Source organism: Tachypleus tridentatus, chromosome 4 (genome assembly GCF_004210375.1).
Source record: "Tachypleus tridentatus isolate NWPU-2018 chromosome 4, ASM421037v1, whole genome shotgun sequence".
NCBI classification, from domain to species: Eukaryota; Metazoa; Arthropoda; class Merostomata; order Xiphosura; family Limulidae; genus Tachypleus; species Tachypleus tridentatus.
Genome location: NC_134828.1, coordinates 54,011,120 through 54,034,954, shown reverse-complemented (window position 1 = coordinate 54,034,954; position 23,835 = coordinate 54,011,120). Strand labels below are relative to the sequence as shown.

The window sequence follows — 23,835 nt, the reverse complement described above, 5'->3', positions numbered from 1 at the left end:
GGAACTAATAAACATACAAAACTGTGATTATGATATAAAGTGTAAATTCTAAAAGATTTTATTGTGACTGAACTAACCTTGAAGATGTCAGATTCAGAAGTTATTAAAAGCAGTCTTACATGCTTTACATTATCTGTACTTAACACATACCCTCATTTTCTTCTGCCTTCATGAGAAACACGCTTCCTTCTTGTGTTAATACTCCAACAGTTCCAGTTTTAGCCAGTTGAAAGTCGTGGCCCAGGTGTCCAGTACCCCTCCAAACGTAAGCAAATCCATTGTAAGATGGCGGGATTTCATGAGTGAATGAACTTCCAGGTTTCAAATGAATATCAAGAAAGAGAATAGGAGAGTGTGTGGTTATAGCCCCTTTGGTTCCTGCAAACAAGTAGAAAAATTAAATCAGAAACGATATGATGTCTATATACAGCCAACTAAGGATTTTTTATTAGTTTATAAGATAAAAAAATGTTGTATAATAAATTATATTTATTTGTCTTGCTCCATTAAATCGTATTCGTTTGAAAAATACAATCACATTAAGTGAATCACTAGATGCTGAAATGAAACACTCCATTACTTCTAGATTGATGAAAAATAAAACCACAATCTCTACTATTTCTAAAGTTGTGCCCCTTTTTTTTTAAATTATTTCAAATAATATGCTAGAATCTGAATATCTCACAGAGAAAAATAAACACCAAACTGTTTAAAATCAGAAAATGAACATAATAACACAATCACTTTGAGAAATCGGACTTTTCTTCATCATTTGCCGTTTGTATCTGAAGAAAACCCTTGGTTGATTAGTTGTTTTTCTAAATCCTTCCTTTTGCTGTTAATCCTGTATGTTTTCCAATATCAAGAAACTGTTTTTACCTCATGACGAAACTTCAATAAGTATCTCAATCTAATGAGGCTTGGTGTGTTTAGCTTCCTTCTTATTGTGGACAAAGAAAGCCTACATTGAGATAAAAATACACAGACCTGCGGTGGTTTTATTGCCTTGAATTTTTTTACACGTTTACACGTTCTACAGTAATTCCTGTACGCTGAATCTGACAGTGATGTCCATTTTTTATCCACCACGCATATTTTTTTCACAAAAGTCATATGTACTTTTACATAAATAAATAATAATTTCCATTAAAATTGGATCACGTTTTAATATCTTTAAAATTTTTGCAACCACTGGCTATGCATTTACCAAACCTATTCGTTACGTAAGAGTCCTACCGATTGTTCTAGAACCCACGATAAATGCACCATTAAAATAGAAACGGTTAACAGACCTCATGACATGTCATTTTGGATAGTATTTGTTTCTACGTGCACTTTGAGATTATATATTTTTCAATGCTATTTATTCGTTACTATAGCAACAAGAGATTTTGTAAATGACTCAAAAATATTAATAAATATTACCTGAAACTAAAACCTATCAATAAGTTACTATGCAAAATATGAGAACACGATGTTTACAAAATAAATAAATGACAATCATGACGAATATTTTGATGGGATGGAATCAAGAATTCGTGTTATTAATAGTGCTTTGTTGTACTTAAGTGTGTTTTAATGACTTGGCATAACCTTAATTTGCAAAATAAAAGTTATGTAACGTCATTACAACACATCACATTTTAACATCACATTTTATAAATAGTCTGTAATGAGACACTGATTTAAGAATAACTAAGGAAACTTATTCTCAAACAATTTTTATGACATAAAATAATTAAGATATTGTACACCTACATCAAAGTAGCCAACTTAATTTTAATTGTCAACGTTTTCACACATTGGAAGATTAATTCAATCACATAACTAAGGACACAACCCGCCAAAGGTTTCGGCTCAAATAATTTCGAACTAATTTCCGTTTTGGGTTGAGAGAACTTGCACAAATAAAAAATGATACTAAAAACGTAATACGACTTAAAATCGATAATATCTTAGTCATGAAGTTTCACTATGCTTTGTTTATTGTTAAGCACAAATTTACGCAATGGGTTACCTGTGGTCTACCCACCGCAGATATCGAAACCTAATTTTTTTAGCGTTATAAGCCGTCAGACAAAGTTTCATTGAGAGTCCACTTCCGTTCAGACAAAGTTTCATTGAGAGTCCACTTCCGTATTTTGAGCGGTCCATCATGGCCAGGTGGTTAGGGCACTCGACTCGTAATTTGAGGGTCACGGATTTGAATCTCCGTTACACCAAACGTGCTCGCCCTTTCAACCGTGGGAGCGTTAAAATGTGACGGACAATCCCACTAGTCGGTGGTAAAAGAGTAGCCCAAAAGTTGGTGGTGGGTGGTGGTGACTAGCTACTTCCTCTCTTCTCTTACACTGCTAAATTAGGGATGGCTAGCGCAGAAAGTTCTCGTGTAGCTTTGAGTTAAAATTGAAAACGAACAAACAAACCTCATTTTGAAATTTTGCTCAAGACTATACAAGGGATGTTAACGTGTAGCTGTCCTTAATTTTGAGCCCATAGACCAGTAGGAAGTATACAATAACTACTTGAATTACCCTTGTCTAACTTAATAGTGGGATTTGACTAACTCACCCTTTTAACGGATCCGCAGCCTCAAAATACGTTTGTTGCTGCAATCGCAAACAATAAATCCTTTGTCTAAGTACAATTTAAATTGTGTATTAATAGAACCTGAATTACCTCATACAAACAAAAGATTTGAATAGACATCGAAATTCATGGTATTACGTTTCCAATGAATTGTTTGTTTGTTTTTCAACAAAACAAACATAAATACTTAAATTAATATATAAATATATGTCAAAAAATTATTACTTCTTGTATTGTGCAATGTATAGTCTTAAGACCAATTGGTTCATTCTAAGAAAATTTCTATCCAGTGGCACAATGGCAAGTCAGCAGACTTAAAATGCTAAAAGCGTTTCAATACTTTGTGCTGAATTACCAACAAACAAATAAAGAAAATAACATGCAAACTACGTAGTAAAAGTAGTGTATAAGGTGGTATATACACATAGTTTTCTCAATTTTTTTCATTAAAAAGTAAGATAATACAAAATAAAATTCAACTTCAAATTTTATTAACAGTAAGTAAGACAGAAAAATAATTCTTACTAAGATGCAGTTTCTGTTGCTTGATGAAAATAAGTTTTCTCATCTTTAATCTAGATCGTCACATACCGTAAAGATAAATGTAACCGAGAGGGGATACTCAATAACCTTAGCACCTGAAAATCTTTTAAGCTGGATTAGAGTAAATTAATCTATGGAACCTTTACTTTTATTGGCTATATTTTTGTATCATCAATAGCGAGCGTGGGGTGCGTATATACCCAATTAGATTCTATAACTTATCAGAATCTCTACTTCCCTATCCTCAAATTAAAATTCTTTAGAAGATTATTAGAGCAGGATTTATTGTTCAGTGCTTAACTTTAAAGCTAATAGGTTTATTATAATAAATAAATTGATTATTTATATTCGTCAGTAAATATAAGCACATCTGCTAACGAACAGCGAGAAATGTTTAATATAGTTATTCATAAGTAGACTTACGTTGCGAGAATTATGTGTAATTAGAATATATAACACTAATTAAGTTATGCATTATAAAACTTGAGAAATATGAGCCAGCCTTAAAGCATGAAATTGTGGAAATCGAATCAGAAATAAATAGATACCCCTCGTACATCGAAACGTTACTTCCCGTTTGCTTTCCACAGTTTATTATTATAATATCGTTTCCTCAGATCTATGACAAAGATTAAAACATTTTATATAGGATAACTATGATGTTCTATAGCGTCGATGATTTGATTATTTTAAGATTCGGAAAACTGTATACTATTCTAATTTATAATAAAACGAATGGATGGTTTAACTAATATGCGTTTGAGATATTTTCAAAATGTACTTTGGTAATTTTTCTTTACAGCACTCATTTGGAGGATTTTTCTCTAATCCATAGCTTAACGGATGTCACTTAAATTCACATAATAGTTCAATATGAGTAAAAAGCTACAAATATTGTGGACGTTGAATTTATGGTATGAATAATGATTTAGATGAAATTATGATAGAGGGTTAGAGAAGATATTTGTGACAGTTTTGTCACCAACACTATAGTCAACAAGATCCGAAAATGAAATATCTCAAATGAGTCTGTTATTAATCGAATATATCTATTTAAAAGTTCAGAGAACATAACTATAATCCCACGCTATATTTTCTTATACTACAAACACATCTAAGATATATATATAGCATGAATACTTTGTATATTAATGATTATAAAGTACTATGAACTTGATAAATATAATTTTTTCTGCTAGGATAGGCTGAATTTTCGTCTTATGTGCGACTAAAGTGCACATATTTCAGGTGAAATTAACGTAGTAGCTTCTATCTCTCTCTCATTTTGTGTTATTACAGGACTGCATGCATATCAGTTAGGTCTTAATTTTTCAAATGTTTGCTACTACTATTCAAAGAATGCCATTTTAATACTTTTAAACAACCGAAAAAATAGAGCTTTCAGTCAAGGAAAAGTAACCGAAAATAATAATAAAAACGAATATTAGATTTCAGTGAAAAAAATTATAATTCCCAGAATTTTGTGTTAAAATACTTTTAATTTATAATACATTTTCTTTATTACAGGATAGCTTTTAATTGGCTCGTTACATATGCTGTAATTTTAAGTTATTCCCACATTATTTTAATAAAGTATAGAAATGTGAATTCATCGTTCCTTTTTTATATCAACATCTGTATTCATTTCTTGGAATCACCAAAAACCAACTTATCAGCTCTCAAATTTGTGTGTGTGTAAAGCATTTCCTGTTGTGACGCTGCGCAAAATATCAAGAATTCGAAAATCTATTGTCAGGAAAAACGTTTCAAATTTTAAAAGACAATAACTTTTTTCTTTAGCTTCGTGAAAACTATAAATACTTATCATCACAATTCCTATATTTCATAAGTGTCACTGAAGTCTTCAGTTTCATCTCTTACATCTCCCTGATTTAGCTTTGTATTTCTTCAGATAAACAAACCATACCTGTTTAAATATATTTTGTTTGGGTTGTTTGGAATTTCACTCAAAATTACACGAGGACTATCTGCGCTAACCATCCCTAATTTGCAACTGTAAGACTAAAGGGAAGGCTAGTCATCAACACCCACCGCTAACTCTTGAGCTACTCTTTCACCAACATATAGTGGGATTGACCGTCTCATTATAATTCCCCACGGCTGAAAAAGTGAGCATGTTTTATGTGAGATGGATTCGAACCTGCGAATATTAAATTATGAGTTCACCACCATAAGCCATCACGCGAGTTTCCAGAACGTTCAACAATGCTCGAACACGCTAGCGTGTTTGTAAAACAAATATTGCTGATTCTTGCTCTCAAGAATCTTTTACAAATTTAGCGAACAGTCGAGACTTGTGCAATACACATTCAACAATATACGTCACATGCATCAAACAGGAACAAACGTAGGTATTAAAATAAACGTACAATGATAAATTAGTTACATCTCCCTTGTTAGAGTATTAGAAATTGGTGTTAGACAATTTTAACTAAATTACTACACACTCACATATGGAAACGTGAATGAATTATACAACTTCAATAATCATGAAAATATATAACACACTCGGTACACATAACCTGATGGTAGTAAAAATCACGTGAAAGTTCTTCAACACAAATGTCATCTTTTTCGGCTTAACATACTCAATAATCACACAACCGAGGCATTCTTGGATAGTTAGAACACGTTTCAAAGGAATAACAGGCGTTTTTGTGGTTAGGTGGTTCAGCCAAGTGTCAAGTATGACAAGATTTAAAAAACTGAAAAATATCTTGCCTAATGTTTGACCAAAACAAATGTCTCGTAATTTTATCACACGTCTTTTTGACACATATGGGGAGTTCATGAGCAATCCTCAAAATTTTGGAATAATATGCTTCCAGAACAACGATTTATTAAGTCACAGCCAAATTTTCTGTAGCTTGTACATTTGGTAGCATCGTGAGCACACCATTTTTAAAGAAGTAACTACTTGGAACTTTCTCTAGTTCATCCTTTGGAATAGCATATTTAAAAGTGATGAGATCAGTGGATTCTTTTCTAGCTCATGCTTCTAGCAAATGAAATTTCACCAGTTAAATTAGATCCCTCGCGTTCATCATTGTCACTCACCAATGAATTGTCAGTAGGATAATTATTCACAAGATCCTTGTCAGGTCAAAAAAATGTCTGAGACCAATTCCATAATATCGTCCTCTGAACAAGTGTCTATTATTTGTTTTTGGCTTAAATTTTTAGCCTGAGCTCGAGTCACAGCATACGAAGAAAACACTTTTGAATTCTCCTCAACAACAACTTCATCCTTAGATGAAACGGTGATCGACTTGCTACTTATTTTAGGCTCAGTAACAGCTTTTACCTCGGCCAAATCATTTCCCATCAATAATGATACACCCTTAACTGGCAGGTTAGGCCTTACTTCAACCACTACTGATCCTGAAACTAGGTCTGATACTAAATAAGTGTTATGAAGAGGAACATTAACAAAGCCACGCTTAATACCCTGAGTAATAACAGACTCACCACTGGCAGAATTCGAATCTAAAGGCAATACACCTTCTAGTAACAATGATTGATTTGCCCCGATATCATGTGAAATACGTATGGGTAGAGAATTAGCAGTGTCAATTGTCAAAGACGCGGAACCAACAGACACAAAAGGTCTAAATTCCTTTCTAACTACATCAGCTTTTTTATCAGTGGCCAAATCAACATTGGGTGATCTGGTAAAACTACGTCCACGTGTGAACACAAACACACTGGATATTGCCTCTTTTTCTTTTTCAAACTCCAACAATTGGCCTTGATGAAGTTTTATTTGTAATATTATTTCAAACTAGAGAAGTTCGATTTCTCAAAAGAATCCTCAACTTTAGTGTATTTAACAGGTACAGGTTTTGCTGGGCTGACAGGAATCTCTTTTTATAAAAAGTGGTTTTATGTGTTAAAGTGTAATCAACGGAAAGAGCAGCTACTTCCTGTAGTGTTTTAACTTTCTTTTTATCCAAGTAAGTTTTGAGGTCATCATTTGCACAACGTTTAAATTTTTAAATTAAACGTAATTGTTTCAGTTTGTCGAAGCTGCGGTCACCATGCATAGAATTATACCATTGATCAAAATAAAACTTTTTTCCATGAGCCAATTCCATATAAGTTTGGCTATCTTGCTTGCGATGAGCTCGAAACTTTTGGAGATAAGCCTCCGGTACTAATTCGTATGCTTTGAAGACAGCTGCATTAATCATACCATAATTGGTACAGTCTTCTAGAAAGAGAGCAGCATGATCTTCTTGTGCTTTACTAGTCAAAACACATTAAAATAATAATGACCATTTGTCGGTGGGCTGTTACATTTTTTGGGCAATTTTCTCAAAATGTTTCAAATATTTATCAACTTCATTTTCATTAAATGGTGGTACTCTAATATGTCAATTGATTTCAAAATTGTCATTTTGCATTGGTCAATCAAAGTCTAAATTTTATTTCTTCCAGCACAATTTCTCTCTCGGGTTCCATACGGGCTTGTTTGTTCTCGAAACATTTATTCCCTTGTTTAGTTTCGATACGGGCTTGCTCTTTCTCTTTTTTAGTTTCAATATGGGCTTGTTCTTTTTCCTTTTCGGCTTTGATACGGGCTTGCTCTTTCTAGGCTTCGATGAGGGTTTGTCCAAGCACAATTTCTTTGGGTTCTAATTAAATTTCTAACTTATCTTTATCATTCAACTCTGACTGGCTAATGGAGACACTAGAGTATTCTCCTAACGCCTCCTCAACAATACACTTTTTTAGTTGATAAAAAAGATTAAACCTACGCTGGGATAGCGGTAAGTCTATGAATTTACAACGCTAAAATCAGGGATTCGATTCCCCTCGGTGGACACAGCAGATAGCCCCATGTGGCTTTGCTATAAGAAAACACACAGCATGTCATTGCGCTATCTGTGTTTTTTGCATATTATACATTCCATGGGTCATTAATTTAAGTCCGATTATCATAAAGTGCAATAACATATATCCTTATAAAAATTAAAACGCTAATTATATTACTTTTTAAATACTAAATATTTTTCAATGTACATTATGATTATTCACAAAAATTAGAACACATGTTAAAGGAACTAGTCCTTCTTTAAACACACTAAAAATATTCAAAATCTTGAGAAATTTATCCATACAGAAGAACCTCGTTTTCAAAAGCGATAAATTCATCAGTCGACGTGAATCAAGTCACTAAAAGATGTATATACGAATCTCTGTAAAGTGGGTCTTAAATAAGAAACTAACACTACCGGAATATTAAGAAGAATTAAAATATAAAATAAAAACAACGAAAGTTGGAAATAGTTACAGAGAAAAAATTAAAAATATGGTATTTTTTGAATTTCGGACAAATCTACTCGAGGGCTATCTGTGCTAGCCGTCCCTCATTTAGTAGTGTAAGACTAGAGGGAAGGCAGCTAGTCATCACCACTCACCGCCAACTCTTGGGCTACACTTTTACCAACGAATAAGGGGATTGACCGTCACATTATAACGACCCCACGGCTGAAAGGGCGAGCATGTTTGACGCGATGGGGATGCGAACCCGCGACCTTTAGATTACGAGTCGCACGCCTCAACACGCTTGGCCATGCCGGGCTGAGAAATAAGTAGGTAGAACAAACTTTCAGGAAGCATAATAGTAATAAAAAGTACGTCCCATTAACTTATTTTTGTACTCGTTGGAATAATTTCTGATACATGATTTCCCTAATGGAGTCAAGTTCCCAGATATCTTGTCATCCATATGTTCATCTATTTATTTAACCAATTATTGTACTATAAGCCTGTTGTACACGGAGAATGCTTGTTGATGCAGAACACAATCGAATCACAATGTATGTATTAAAAATAATGTATCAAATTTACCTTCATTTATAAAATTAAAAGAAATATTGATCATTATTCTTTGTATTGTAACATATGTAACGTTGTTATTTTATTTATTCTTTCGTATTCTCATCATGATTATAATTTCTCTTCTTTTGGTGTATATCTCTATGGCTTTCCATCATTCGTTCCTTTGCTCAAAATATACCTTATCAATCTTTATACGTAAACCTGAATGTCTCTCTCTGTTAGTCTATTTCTTGTGCACCGCTATATCTTTAAAGTTAATAAACTCCAAACCTGGAGTACTGATACAGCGTTGCGCGGGAAGTAACTTAGATTATGTGGCCGATTGATCTCAGAATGAAAAGGTCAGATTTTTTTATGATAATGTGTGATAAAGAAAGCTATTATTTATGTTTCTTCTCTGTGTGAAGACTTCTCATAATCGTTCTATTCACGATCAACTATGTGTTAGAACGATTTAAAAACTTCGCTGAGTCTTCATTTGTACTATTTCCATCTCTCCCTCTTTCTTCTACACTTACATACCTACTCTCTAGTTACCCTTAAATGAAAAAGGCTGGTGCTATCGTTCGAAAATGGGCTCACACTACCACAACTAAATAGTCTTACTTCGGATACATCTTTTGCTTTTATTGCGTGTAATCGCTAGAATCAACTATACGATTACTTCACTGAAACGTTTGGTATCGGCAAATTTTTATTTACCATGAGTTACAACGAGAAACTAATAAACCAATTCTTGAATAAATAGAACGATAGCAAAGTCAGAACACGCTGCAAACAACACTTGACCACGCAATAATAATCAGTACACAAGAAGTTAAGGAAATGTGTTTTTGGAAACTTGAACTATCATAAAAAGCACATACATGAAGCAGGAGCAATATATCCAGTTTTGTTTTTATTAAAATAGCTTTAGCAAATCTTTATTTTTTCGCACGTTTTTATTTTTATTGATTTTAATCAGAATATTTATTTGTCACCGATAGACTCGGTTTTATCCATGGGAAATATGTGAAAGAAACCACAGTAACGATAATGGTAGCAACATGTAGCATTTACATCCGCATTAAACTCTTGATAATCCTACGCAATATTACCTTTCTGTGTCATACCGTTTGAAATATAGCACGTAAAACTGCGAAACTTACTAATTATCCTGTGTATGACCTGTATATATTAATTTTCACATGCTAATTAACATTTTTGTACAGAAACTAGTTTACAAGGTAACCTTCCTTCACAGTTACACATATAATATATTAAGCATATTTGTTTAATAAAGATGTTTGAAGTTAAGCACAAAGCTACACAATGGGCTATTTGTGTTCTGCCCACCACCCATATTGAAACCCGGCTTCTAGCGTTGTAAGTCCGCAGACATTCCGTTGTACCACTAGGGGCATAAGATATTAACGAAGTCAATACTTTTAAAAGTTCTAAAGTATATTTTCACGCACTCTATAAATAAAAATAATTTAACAGAAGCTCAGATGACCGAGAATAGTTCATCTTAACATGCATTTAATCAAACATATCACTATCATGTGGAACATAACTATGGAGACCGTTATTTTGATTTTAAATCCTTCGTAAATCCTTGGGTTTTTAATTTTCCTTGCACGATTTATTAGCCATATATCCTTCTCTCCAAACTTAATAAAATGGAGCTGTCAAAATGAACCATGATATACGTTTTTGGTTAACTTTTTTTTAATATTTCAAAGGAACTAAACTTAGGCTAGCGTTAAAGAATGAAATTTATTAAAATAAATGTGAATTTTTTCGTTGCATGAAAACACGTTGTCTCAAGGGGCATTTGCATCAGCTACGTATTGTATTAAAATCTGAGCGCTTTGGACAATTATAAACAAATAATTACGACTAACATCTCTCTGTCACGTTGACGGCAAGATATTATATGCACGTTGACAACAAGATGTTCTGTACAAACAACATTCGCTTTCAAAAATGATGTTCCTTCAGGGAGATTATTCTAATAAAATATATTATGAATACATATAGTTGTTAAATAATATTATTCCATAAATAAATATTCCAAATTTTTGAAAAGAAACAATGCGAGAATGTTATTTAAATTAAGCTGATTTGTACTATATCTTCCACATATAAAACAAGTTTTTCCCTTCGAAAATAGGACAAAAATATAATTGAAAAGGTACTTATCGCTTTTTACTGTTTTCTCATACTTTGGAGCTTACAAATAATACTGTCGTTGGGTAACTTAACAAAACAATGCGTAAAGTTCAAATTTCAAATAAAGTTTCAACTTGTTGACGAGAAACCTACTTTCTTAACCTGAAAATGATCTAGGAAGGTCGAAACGTTGTTCTCTCCTTATCAATAAAAGTTTAATACCCATATCAGCCGTTTTGAGATACAAAATTTGAACTTGTTTGTTTATTACCAGTTTAATAAACGAATGATAAACAACTTTATTTTGACGTTACAGCTATAAGGTGCTTCCAAATAATGGTTGTTGGTAATATGTAAAACCTGCATAAAAACTGTTAATTTTTCTGAAATTGACCCTTTAAGCTCAAATTTCAGACTATACATTAAATAAATTATCTTGCTGGCATCTTTATCAACGGTTCTTAATGGTGATTCAGTATCGAAAATTTAAATAACAGAAATAATTATGCATTGTCGTGCATTATACACCTAAAAGTAATTAAACATAAATCCACTAAAAAAAAGGTTATATTTGAGAGCAAAAGTTTGTCATTACAGCATTATTCGGAGCTGTGCCAATGCGTGAAAGAATCGTACATTATTGTTTCTTTCGTTCAGCGCCTATACTTCTTTGATGTGAAATCTTCAGGTACCTCTGAGTAACTTCCCTTTCCTAGACCATAATCTCGTTAAATAAAGCTACGGTTGATGCAAAATGAAATATTGAAAATATGTTATGTTCTAGTCGAAACGTTAATTTTTCGCTTCTTTTAACATAATCCAAAATAAAATGTTTGGTACAGTAGCTTCTTTGCGAGGCACTAATTGACTGAATGACGTCTTAAGAACCCGTTATGACAACCTTTTAACGGTACGTTCTCTTAATTACTTCCTATCCAGCTTTCGAATTAAACACTACTGGTTTACTTCAACTACCATCATAAATATCAATTTTCCATTGTATGTGACGTTGTAATAATATCTCATCTCTTCTTTATCTAACATTTACTGAATTTAAAGTACTTAGTTAACTTCAACCGAACGATCAGCTGACTGTTAATCTTTCCCGCAAGAGCAGTGATACGTTGTACTAAAAACAAAAAAAAACCAACTATATATTTACATGGATAATCCAATTACCTTGGAAATGAGACTAATTTAAATGTATAATGAAGTTCGCCAAGTAAACGATATTTTAAACCTCTTGAAGAACAAGAGCTTTAACAGTTCGGGACTAGTTGAAACCTACTAGCTAAAACCTACCAGCAGACACTTCGAGAACTTCGTGATTCTTCTAAAGACAGCAACTGTAATCGTCATTTAATGTACATAAATCCTACTTGAAAATCACGTTCGGCTCTATCTTCCTACTTCATAATTGACTCAACTTGCTCACGGCAATACTCCCTCATAACAGTAGTGATGACGACTTATACAAGAGCCACAAGTCCACTATATATTTTATTTCATACTGTTCCAATAAACCCTTCAGTCCATATTGAAGAGGGGTAATAGCACCAGCACTTCTACTTAAAGTAAATCCAAAAGTCACCTCAAACTGTATTGAAGAAGGATATAAACTCCAGCACTCGTAGTTAAAGTAAATCCAGAGGTCACCTCATTCTGTATTGAAAGATATTAGCACCAGCACTCGTACTTAAAGTAAATCCAAACTTCACCTCAATCTGTACTGAAGAATGATATAAGGGCTAGCACTTCTACTTAAACCCAGGCTTCTTCTCAATCCGTACTGAAGAAGGATTTAAGATCCAGAATTTCTACTTAAAGTAAGTCCATATGTCACCTCAATCCATATAGAAGAATATCATGCCAGCACTCCTACTTAATGTAAACTCAGATTTCACTTCAATCTGTCTTTTAAAAGAACATAAGCCCCAACACTCCAACTTAATGTAAAACTAGGCTTCACTTCAATCCGTATTCAAAGAGAATATATGTGCCAGAACTCTTACATTAGCGTAAACTCAGAGTCCACTTCAATCCGTCTTGAAGAAGGATGCAAGACCCAGCCCTCTTACTTAATGTAAACTTAAACTTAACTTTATTTACAATGTCCGTAACCATTTTACACTAGTTCTGACACTTCCACGCAACAGAATCTCGTATAAAACTATGTGAACTAAGAAAAGTGTGGAAAATGTTGTGTGATGCAATAAACTCTCCACCACTGTACATTTACTCGGAAAAAGGAAAATTTTTCATAGATATAAAACGATTTTATAAAATAGATATTTGCTTGTAGCTTCATTGCATGTAAAAATATTTGATACAATAACCTTTGTATACGTGATAAAATATTACGCTAGACTGTATACGCTCTTCTATCACTGTCCTCTTAATGAAACCATTAGGTATTTAAAATCAACAGTATATAAAAAATGTTTTTATTAGCTACAAGACATTGCTTCGGATGCTTGAGGTTCGAAGAGAAATTTCATTTGTTAGTTTGGGCCTATAGAGACCAAAAATCTCTCTGAAATACTATTTAAATACAGTATCGACAGTTTAATATTAGATGTAAAAGTTCTTTAGGCCGTTAATGGTGCAAAACTTCTTTGTCTTGTCAACCATCTTTTTTCTTTTAAGTAAATTCCAGATGTGTAGACCATTTCCAATTTCAAGTAAGAGGGAATATAAACTTAGTATTCCTGTTCTTTTTTTTCACTACTCGAAATGGTCTTCAGACATCGAAGGTTTACTTAAAACATTGCTAGTGGTTTTAATACATAATTCAATACGTTGCAAATGGTTTGACTCCTCAACATTATCAGAGAAATTCTTTGTCATAACTTATTTTGTTTTTCTCTGTCTATTCAGTAACCGGTATTACGTTGAGAGAAACTTATTTAATATAGATGTAAAAGAACGTAAGAATTTTAAAGAAATATAGTAAACGCCATAGCAGAAAATTAAATATTTTTAAACAAGAATTACTCAGAGCGTTTCATTTTACTGTTCAGTATGGAAGAGTAAGTTGTTTTTTGTTTGTTTTTTTCATTTTTTTGCTGTTATCATTTTGCGTTTCTGATTATATTAATATTACGATCTCAAGCATAGAAACTTCATAACAAAACCTAAAATTACGAAAGATATTCAGCCTTCCAAACAGTTTGAAGAACTTTTCTAATTTCTCTTCACGAGCTTTTCTCATACTCATGAGCTATTCAGAAGAAGATATATTGTATTTGTAGGGTTAATAAGTATTTTAATATTTCATTACGAATCTCATAAAAATATTATTATCTTTTTAATGAATCCATGGAAATTAAAACAAAATTCTGACTCTTTGTTAAATTTGAAATGCTAATCGTTCATGTTCTAGACTCGGCTTTATTGATTTACGTCTAATCCGGTCATAAAAACATACTTTAAATTTCCGAGACTTAAATATTTCACCATAATAAACTGACGGTATAAGCCCGTCTGTTCTGAAATAATTATTAACCTTAAAACTAACCAATTACAGGCAATAATGATTTTGTCGGTTAGCTTCGATAACAGTCATTTTGATCACGTGATCTCATCTCTCAGAAACGGCAAAATCATTGGTTAATAAGAATATATTAAAGTTTTATCATCCCTTTAATTATATCTTGATAGTTGACAGGAATCAATGTTTAATTTCGAAACTTAACAAATAAGTTTAAAAATTTATACAACTGGTACTTGATTCTTTATAAATAATAATATATTTGTCGTTGTATTTAAGAAATATTCTCGCTCTTATACGAATGCTCAAATTATATACATGTACAGTTGGGTATCTGTTTTGTTTTTCTTACGACCCATAAAGAATAACTCAATGTTTTGTAAATGACCGATGTAAACAAAACTTCAACCTAGCTGAACTTTGGCGTTTAAAGAAAGGTCTTGTCGTCAGATTTTAACTTAAATCTTATACACTCTTCTTACTGAGTCTGGCTAACAGAGAAAAATGTGTTTAATACTATTATCAGTGTCATTGTGCTGTAATAACATACTTACTATCACTTGTTTTTGTTTGTTGGAAATAGATTGGTTTAGTAATGATGGTGTGCATTACGTATTATTATATATACATACCGATACATTATTATTATATATATACATACCGATACATTATTATTATATATATAATACCGATACATTATTATTATATATACATACCGATACGTTATTATTATATTTACATACCGATACGTTATTATTATATATATACATACCGATACATTATTATTATATATATACATACCGATACATTATTATTATGTATACATACCGATACGTTATTATTATATATATACATACCGATACATTATTATTATATATATACATACCGATACATTATTATTATATATACATACCAATACGTTATTATTATATATATACATACCGATACGTTATTATTATATATACATACCGATACGTTATTATTATATATACATACCGATACGTTATTTTATAAAGTTATCAAGAATATCGTAGAATTTAAACTTAAATTTGTGATCATTTGAAATATTAAGATTAAAAATATTTAAATGACAAATTTAGTTTATTTTTAATTAAAAATACCACTATATTATATTACAGTTTACAGACTTACCGTAAAAGGAATAACATTTTACCTTTACATTCGCCGGCGATTACTTTCACGGTAGCTCCACCTTGTGGGTCTTCTACTACAGGTATTGACTCAGGCGGAATATCTTTGTAGCTCGGCGGAATCATTTTGTCCTAATTATTAAAAACATTCAACAGAAAGTTCTTTATCAAATGATAGAGTATTCAATTGTAGGAATGCTTATTCATTGTTCAGAAACAACTAAAAAACTATTACCGTCACGATTTTAACTAAAATCGTTATTTACAGAAACATGAAATAATTCATCGCTTCTTCTTTTCAAATTAAACTAAAAAGTGTTTTACTATTAAAAATATAATTAAGAAGTGATAAAAGCCTTATAACCTGAGCGAATTGGAAAGAGTAACTTTTCGAAGTATTTGGGTTATAGAGTTTTATCTCTTTGTGTCAGGACTTCTTGAACCTACGTGTTTTTCTGACATCATGAAAAACGTAATTATGAAATATATATCGCAATTTTCTATCTTGAATTCATAATGAATTAAAACGTTTTGATTTTAATGTCGCTAATCTATGTGAATTATTAAACATATTATTACGAAATCGCCCACTTTTTAAAATATTTATCTATCTTTGTTAACCTTTGAAGGTAGATTAATCCACAGTTGAAATCCCTCCCACGTTCCTCCGTCACGAATCAAATCTTCGGTTGGCATCTCGCTGTGGACCAATCCACTTCCAGCTCTCATCCACTGCACCCATCCACTTCGTAGTTCTCCTTAAGTCGAAAAGAAACACAAGTGTAGTTTTTAAATTGTCCATTATGGGTAAATGGTGCGTTTCACGACAGCAGCATTTTTCGACAAAAAAGGTTGCAAAATGCACAACAATTAGGTCAAATCCATTTACGGTGTTAAAAGATGTACGTCAACGTGTCCGAAAATGGTTTTCAGTTTTCTTTCAATACAACACTGCCTAATAAATATATGTCTGCCAGCTTAATCTCTACCTAAAACCTCTTGAACAAAGATATCTTCTAGTGATGTTTTTGTGACATAAAATATGTTTCCTTTAAACAATGATATATTTCTACAATAATATTGTAACACTTGCATTTTAGAAACTCTTAAAATTATTTTATGATATCTTTGCGTTAAACACATTTCCTCTATATAGTTCAACGTCTTCCGATAAATTAGTTTCACATTACTATTTTCTTCTTGGATTTTAAAAGGCTTGAAGATTTTGATATTATTGTGACGTTTCAACTAGAATGAAAAAACAAATAAAAGGTATTAATTTGTTCCATCGAATATAGCTTCAGTTCATCTTAAATAAATTATTATTCCAAGCTGAAAAGTGCATTATATATACACACCAAGTTTGGCATTCCTGGGTTAAATAAGAACATGTGTAGTTGACAAAGAAAGCTTAAATTAGTACAAACTATTTGCCGTTTTATTTTTAAATGTAATGATAAGGTAGCACAACGTTTGGGCTATTTCTTTTCCATATTTAAAACAGAATACAGAAGAAATATGCGACTTTTCACACCCATTCTAAACGTAAAATAATCATGGTTTTGAAAATCTTAGTGTTATTTCTATGAGGACCGGCATGGCCAGGTGGGTTCAGGCGTTCGACTCATAATCTGAGAATCGCGGGTTCTAATTCCCGTTGCACCAAACATGCTTGCCCTTTCAGCCGTGGGGACGTTATAATGTGACGGTCAGTCCCAGTATTCGTTGATAAAAGAGTAGCCCAAGAGTTGGCGGTGGGCGGTGATGACTAGCTACCTTCCCTCTTGTCTTACACTGCTAAATTAGGGACGGCTAGTGCAGATAGTCCTCGAATAGCTTTGCGCGAAATTCAAAAATAAAAACAAACATTTCTATGATTGAACTCCGTTTATTCTAAATTTTAGAAATTATTTTCCAAATTACCTTTATTTCCAGCTGAATCTTCATGTTTGACTCCTCCTTGAATGACGTATGTGACAGTCTCAAAGCCCCTGTGGGGATGATCGGGAGCTCCTAGAGCTTCTCCAGGCTTGTATGTCACTGGGCCTGAAGAAGAGAATGACTCCCGTTCAAAAACCAACACAAGAAGTCTGATCTTTCTGTTATCTACGTTGTCATAATTATCATTGTTAGCTCTCAAAAGATAAAAAGGTATTAAAATGTGCAAAACTGAAGTATAGCTTGCATATTCTTATTTAGTTATTAAGCACAAAGATATATTTGTGTTCTGTTTATCACGGGTATCCAAACTCGATTTCTAGCGGTTATAAGTCCACAGACATGCTACTGTGCCACGTGTTCTGAAAATGATGAAATAACAATGATAAAAGAATAATTTTCCGATAGAAATTTTTGTTTCGAGATAAAGGAAAAAAAATGTTGTTGTTTTTTTTGTATCTGATTTAGTCAGTGACTAAAAAGTTTCATGAGAGTAACGTCGTCTTTTGTTTTTTACCAGTTACTCACTCAGTGATAAATGTGCCTTAATATATCACAGTAATTTAGATGACATGCACGAAATCTGCTACCAATAGATTCGTTAATCATCTTGTCTGGTCTATAAGGTTTTCTGATAGTTTCTGCCTTCATTTTAGGTGAGAAAAAATCTTATTGCACAACTTGACACTAATTTCCTTTGACTTGAAATCCTCCACACAACATCGGTTGTAAAAAGTTCCGATATTAGTAATTCAGTATTCTCATAGCGAGTATAATTAATTCCAAATAATTACTGTAATATAAAAGTGTATCTGTGATAAAAAGAAATAAAGCTTAAAAGAAACACCATTCATGATAATTAAAATCAGTGGTTTATGTAAGACTTCCTCTTGGCTTTTATTTGGCCATCTTTCTGGTGGCTCAGTGGTAAGTCTGAAGAGTTATAACACTAGAAATCCAGTTTCAGTACTCAAGATTGATAGAGCACATTGCGCAGCTTTGTGCTGAACAACAAACAAATAAAAACTTTTACTTTGCTGAGCTTAACTTTCTTGATAAGACACATTACACCTTTAAAATGTTCTAACTCGGAGGAATGATCCCACATAAAAGACAAGCCCTCTAGGATTTTTTTTAATCTAATTTGAAAATCCTAAAAATCATATCAGCAAATTTACGGCATAAGAAAATGACTAAAAACACTCATATAAAGCAATATCTAATGTCCTTTTTTTCTCCTGCTTCTTTTTACACTAAGCCTAACAACATTTTATAATATTTTTGAAATCTGATCGAGTCCACAAAGTCAACAAAAATAATAGATCACGCCATCAACAACGTCTGTTTCAACAGAAACTATTGAAGCACGTTTTATTGATTAAAACTATGTATAAGATATTCCAAGATAGAATCGCTGTAACATTTCACGAAATTTATTAATTAACTGCTGAAAACGTTACACAACTTTCACTATAACACAATTTATTTTACATTATGGTAATTAAATTCTTGTGTCTTGTAATTTGTTAACAATCGAATATCTATTCTATATGACGTCAAACACAACATCTCTCAGTGCTATAAAATTACTTTTTGTGTTTGTTCCAAGAAACACAAAACAGTATTGGGTTACTTCTTACCAATGTGGTCAAGAAGTAAGAATGGGTCACAACTATCAATGACGCCTCCAATGACCTTTCGGACCAAAAATCCTCCTCCTTCCTTTTGAACACGTAAGGAAGCAGTCCTGGACACTGTACGGTGCACGATGTGTGGCATTGTATTGTAGTTACTAGAACTCAAAAAAAGTCAGCTATTCAGTCTGGAAAACACATAACACACTGTCAGATCTTTACTAGAAGACACCAAAATATTTTATGACAATAAGAAAAAGTGTTAAATAATAATTAAATGGCATGACAAGGTAGCAATATTTTGTTCCATTCAGCATCAGGAAAATAGATTTTAAAAAAATTGAAAGATGTTTCTATGACAAACTTTCATAACAACAAAATTTAAAACCAATACAAATGAGTTTCTGATGCATCTTATACTTAAGGCGGGTTTACAACGCTAGAAACCGATAGTTTATTATGTAGCTTTGTGCTTAAACTAAAAACAAACAAACTTATACATAAGCCGCGATTCCATCTATTCAAACTTGATAAGAATAACTGAATATGATCTATGGAAAATATTGTATTCAAAGATATCTAAGTTAAAACTGGCACTGCTACAAAATATAAGAAAAATATAAGTTCAGTAACGTCCATCCATATCATCGTATAATGTGTTAAAGGGTCTGTGCAAAAAGTACTTTGAATAAGTTTGGTTTTTCCTCAGTTAGTTAGTTAATAACCTTAAAAATATCTCAAAATTGTGAAAAAAATCAATGAAAACTATCGGAGGAAATCAGCTATAATAAGATATTAAAATACAATGGTAAGAGAAGTGTCATATCAAGTTTCTTAGTAGAGCTGTTTACAGACTATTGTTTTAGAACTGAGTAGTTTCTAAAAAGAATGGAAAAAACAGCTACTAAAGCTTACTAGTCCAGTTTGCTGAGAAATAAAAACTAGATGCACATTCTTTGTATCTGAAATATTAATGTTCGACCACCACCCCCAAAAAAAAGTTACTACATAGAACAACGATGCAGATATTGCTACCAATGAAGGTTAAGAGTATTTAAAGATTTGTTGAATCACGACCTATAGTCAGCTTGAGAGTCGATATTCCCATTATAATTACTACAAAATTCATTTTATAGTTTTAAGAAACTGAAACTACAGAGGTTTGGAGTAATTAAGCAGTACTCTCAGTTTAAGTAATACTCAAAACAGACACCAGGGAAAAAAAAGCATACGTATGATCACCATTTAATTAAGGGACTTCAAGCTGTAAGTATAAATGTATTGTACGTAGAAATTCTATACGTTGAAAAGCCTAGAGCCAATAAAACCCTTAATCTGGTCCTGATCAGAAACCACAACTCTAGAATACACAGACCGACAGAGCAGTTGTAAAAAAAAAAATATTTCGACAAATGGCTGATCCTCTGTTCATAAGTACCTTCATTAGGTGTTCCTTGGATAAACGATCGGAGATCAAGTTACAGTAGGTCCAGTATAAGTTCCTCGAACCGGAGCTCGGAGATCAAATTATAGTAGACTCAGTAGACGTTCCTTTGACAAATGATCAGAAATCAAGCTACAGTTGGTTCAGTAACGTTCACTAGACAAATTATTGGAGATCAATTTATATGCAAAAACGGCTCGTTTGGGCTGAGAAAACACTTTACATAGAAGAGCGAACAACGTTTCGACCTTCTTCGGTCATCGTCAGGTTCACAAAGAAAGAGGTAACTGACCGGAAGCTGACCACATGTTTGAAAGGGGGGTTGTGTAACTGTGTGTCGAAATGTAGACGGCGGTATTAGATGTTTGAATATATAATTTTATTTAGTATATTAATATAGGTATAAAGGCGTTCCTTTATATTGGTTTATTTTGGGTTTAAGTTGTTGTATAAGTAAGGCTTCTTTAATTTTACGTTTGTTTATGTTTGTTTCTTTATTTAGTATTTGAGTGTTTTCTATGGTTATGTTGTGTTTATTTGACTTGCAGTGTTCGAAAACGTGTGAAGGTGACTTTTTATGTTCTTTGAATCTGGTTTCCATTTTTCTACTTGTTTCTCCAATATAGAAGTCGTGGCAGTTATCACATTGTATTTTATAAATAATGTTGGTGTGGTGTTTGTCAGTGTAGTTTTTACATAGTATAGACCTCAGTTTTGTGCCGGGTTTTTGAATAAATTTGGTATTAATTGGAATGTCATATTTTGTTACTAATTTTTTGCCAAATGTTGGTTATTTGTTTGCTGATGTCGGGAATATATGGTATACAGCAGTATATGGTTTCGTGGTTTTTTGATTCGTGAGCTGTATTTACTTTAGTTGGTTGATTTTGCTTTCTGTGTAGGTGTGTGCGTATAATGTTTTCTACGGTTTGTGGAGGAAACTTATTGATGTTGGTGAAGTATTGTTTTATTTTGTCTAATTCATCGTTAATTTTATCTGGTGAGCATAGTTTTATGGCTGTGTTTTAAGTAGATTCAGTAAACGTTCTTTGGCCAAGAGCTCGAAAATCAAGTTACATTAGGTTCAGTGGTTGTTCCTTGAACAAGTAATCGAAGATTAAGTTACAGTAGGTTCAGTAGATCTTTCTCGAACAAGTGATCGGAGATCAAGTTATAGTAGGTTCTCATATTAGGTAACAACCCCAAATAATTAAAATAACTCAAATATTTGATAACTTATTTCTAAAAGATACTCTAATACCTGTAGAAATAAAAATCAAAACACTTTAGACAAATATTATCTAGTGTGTGATTATCTGTAACGTGTTCAAACATCGTTAATTATGGCCTGGCATGACCAGATGGTTAGGGTGTTCGACTCATAATCTGAGGGTTGCGGGTCTAAATCCCCGTCGCATGAAACATGTTTGGCCTTTCAGCCGTGAAGGCATTATAAGTGACGGTCAATTCCACTATCCGTTGGTAAAAGAGAAGCCCAAGAGTAAGTGGTGGCTAGCTGTCTTCCCTCTGGTCTTATACTGCTAAATTAGGGACAGCTGGTATAGATAGCCCTCGTGCAGTTTTACGCGAAATTCAAAACCAACCAACCAAACAAACAGTCGTTAATTAAAGTCGCATTTCTGACTAAAGAAAGCGTAAATGTGTATACATACACACACACACACATATATATATATATATACTGCTGTAATGGTCTGTTCATGACATGATGAAGATTGTAACAGTTGACAAAAAATTTGCTTTTAATCCAAATATTTTGTTTTGCATTGAGTTAAAAACAGTTTGGTATGGAAAGATTGCATTTATGGTACCAAGATAATGGAATGCACACATCAAAGTCTACTTTTTAGTAGTTCTATCAGAATGAATACAAATTCTTATGGGCAAAATATGTATTACGGGTGTCTGAATAAATTACGTAGTATGAAGTGGTAGACGTCTATGCACGATATTAGAAAACGCTTGCTAAGACACCATAATCGTTGTTCTTATAAACCAGCAGTATCCATGTGTCACGCTCTTTACAGCAGGCACAGTGGAATGTAGAAAAAATAATTATTAACGACCATTGCTTTTCATGATCTTAGGCACACGCTAAGTTATGGGGAATTGAAGGTAAAAATCTCTCAGTCGTAAGAAATAGACCTGTGATTGTCTAAATTCGTGCTTCATATTGCATTAATTACTTCATGCGCCAGAAAGAAATTGCAATAGAATATTTTTCTGCACGCTAGTAGCTTTGCTATAAATATAAGTTTTTGTTTGTTTTTACAGGATCTGTGACCAAAAGTAATTACGAAGCTACTGAGATTATTGCCTAAATAAAGCAGGCTTTAGCAACCTGAATTACAATTCAGAGAGACACAAAATCAAAGCCACATAGGAACGAATTTATCACGTAATAACGGAAAGAAGAAACTAAAACACACAAAACACAGAAAAGGCACTTGGTCGTTTAAAATAACTACAGTTTCGTCCATTAAGTCTTCTGATCACCTGACCACTAGTGTTATCACAGAGATGTGAAATATTCACATTGGATTTTCCAAGATTTAGAAATAAAATATAACAAAATGGATATTACAATAAGAATAGCATTAGAGGCAGTGAAAGCCCGTAGGTTAATGCGACATACAGCTGATTACTGAATTATGTATATTACGAAATTTTTTATATAACGAATTGCCATTAAACGAAACTAAACTACACGTAACACAACGAATATTTCTTCGTCATTAAGTTCTACTTGTATTCAAAGTGACCAAACTCTTTTCGCATAAACTACAATACACAATGAAAGTCCTTGGTATCTTTACTGGCGTTCGTTACGATTCACCCTTTATAATAATATATTTCATATAATTTAAACTGCAACAGAGGTTTTGCTATCAAATCTCTCATTCTGAATTATGGCCAATTTTATACCGTATGAAGATAGTAACAAAACTGAAGAGTTCAACCTGGTTCTGTCTATCAGATGCAGATTCTGACTGTTTTCATCTTCAA

At 32.6% G+C, this 23,835-nt stretch overlaps 1 protein-coding gene across 2 annotated transcripts in view; it reads right to left on the bottom strand.

Moving 5' to 3' along the window:
- LOC143249161 (uncharacterized) overlaps nt 1–23,835 on the bottom strand; it is a 33,832-nt gene that overhangs the window by 4,948 nt on the left and 5,049 nt on the right. The window contains exons 2-6 of one of the 2 annotated variants that reach the window (XM_076498598.1): nt 19,371–19,552; nt 17,716–17,838; nt 16,414–16,550; nt 15,816–15,924; nt 151–378 (exon numbers count right to left, since the gene is read on the bottom strand). In XM_076498598.1, coding sequence (XP_076354713.1) covers nt 151–378; nt 15,816–15,924; nt 16,414–16,550; nt 17,716–17,838; nt 19,371–19,509 — 736 coding nt within the window. In that variant the 5' untranslated portion in view covers nt 19,510–19,552. The remainder of the gene's footprint in view (nt 1–150; nt 379–15,815; nt 15,925–16,413; nt 16,551–17,715; nt 17,839–19,370; nt 19,553–23,835) is intronic. The other variant, XM_076498599.1, reaches the window with a different exon arrangement.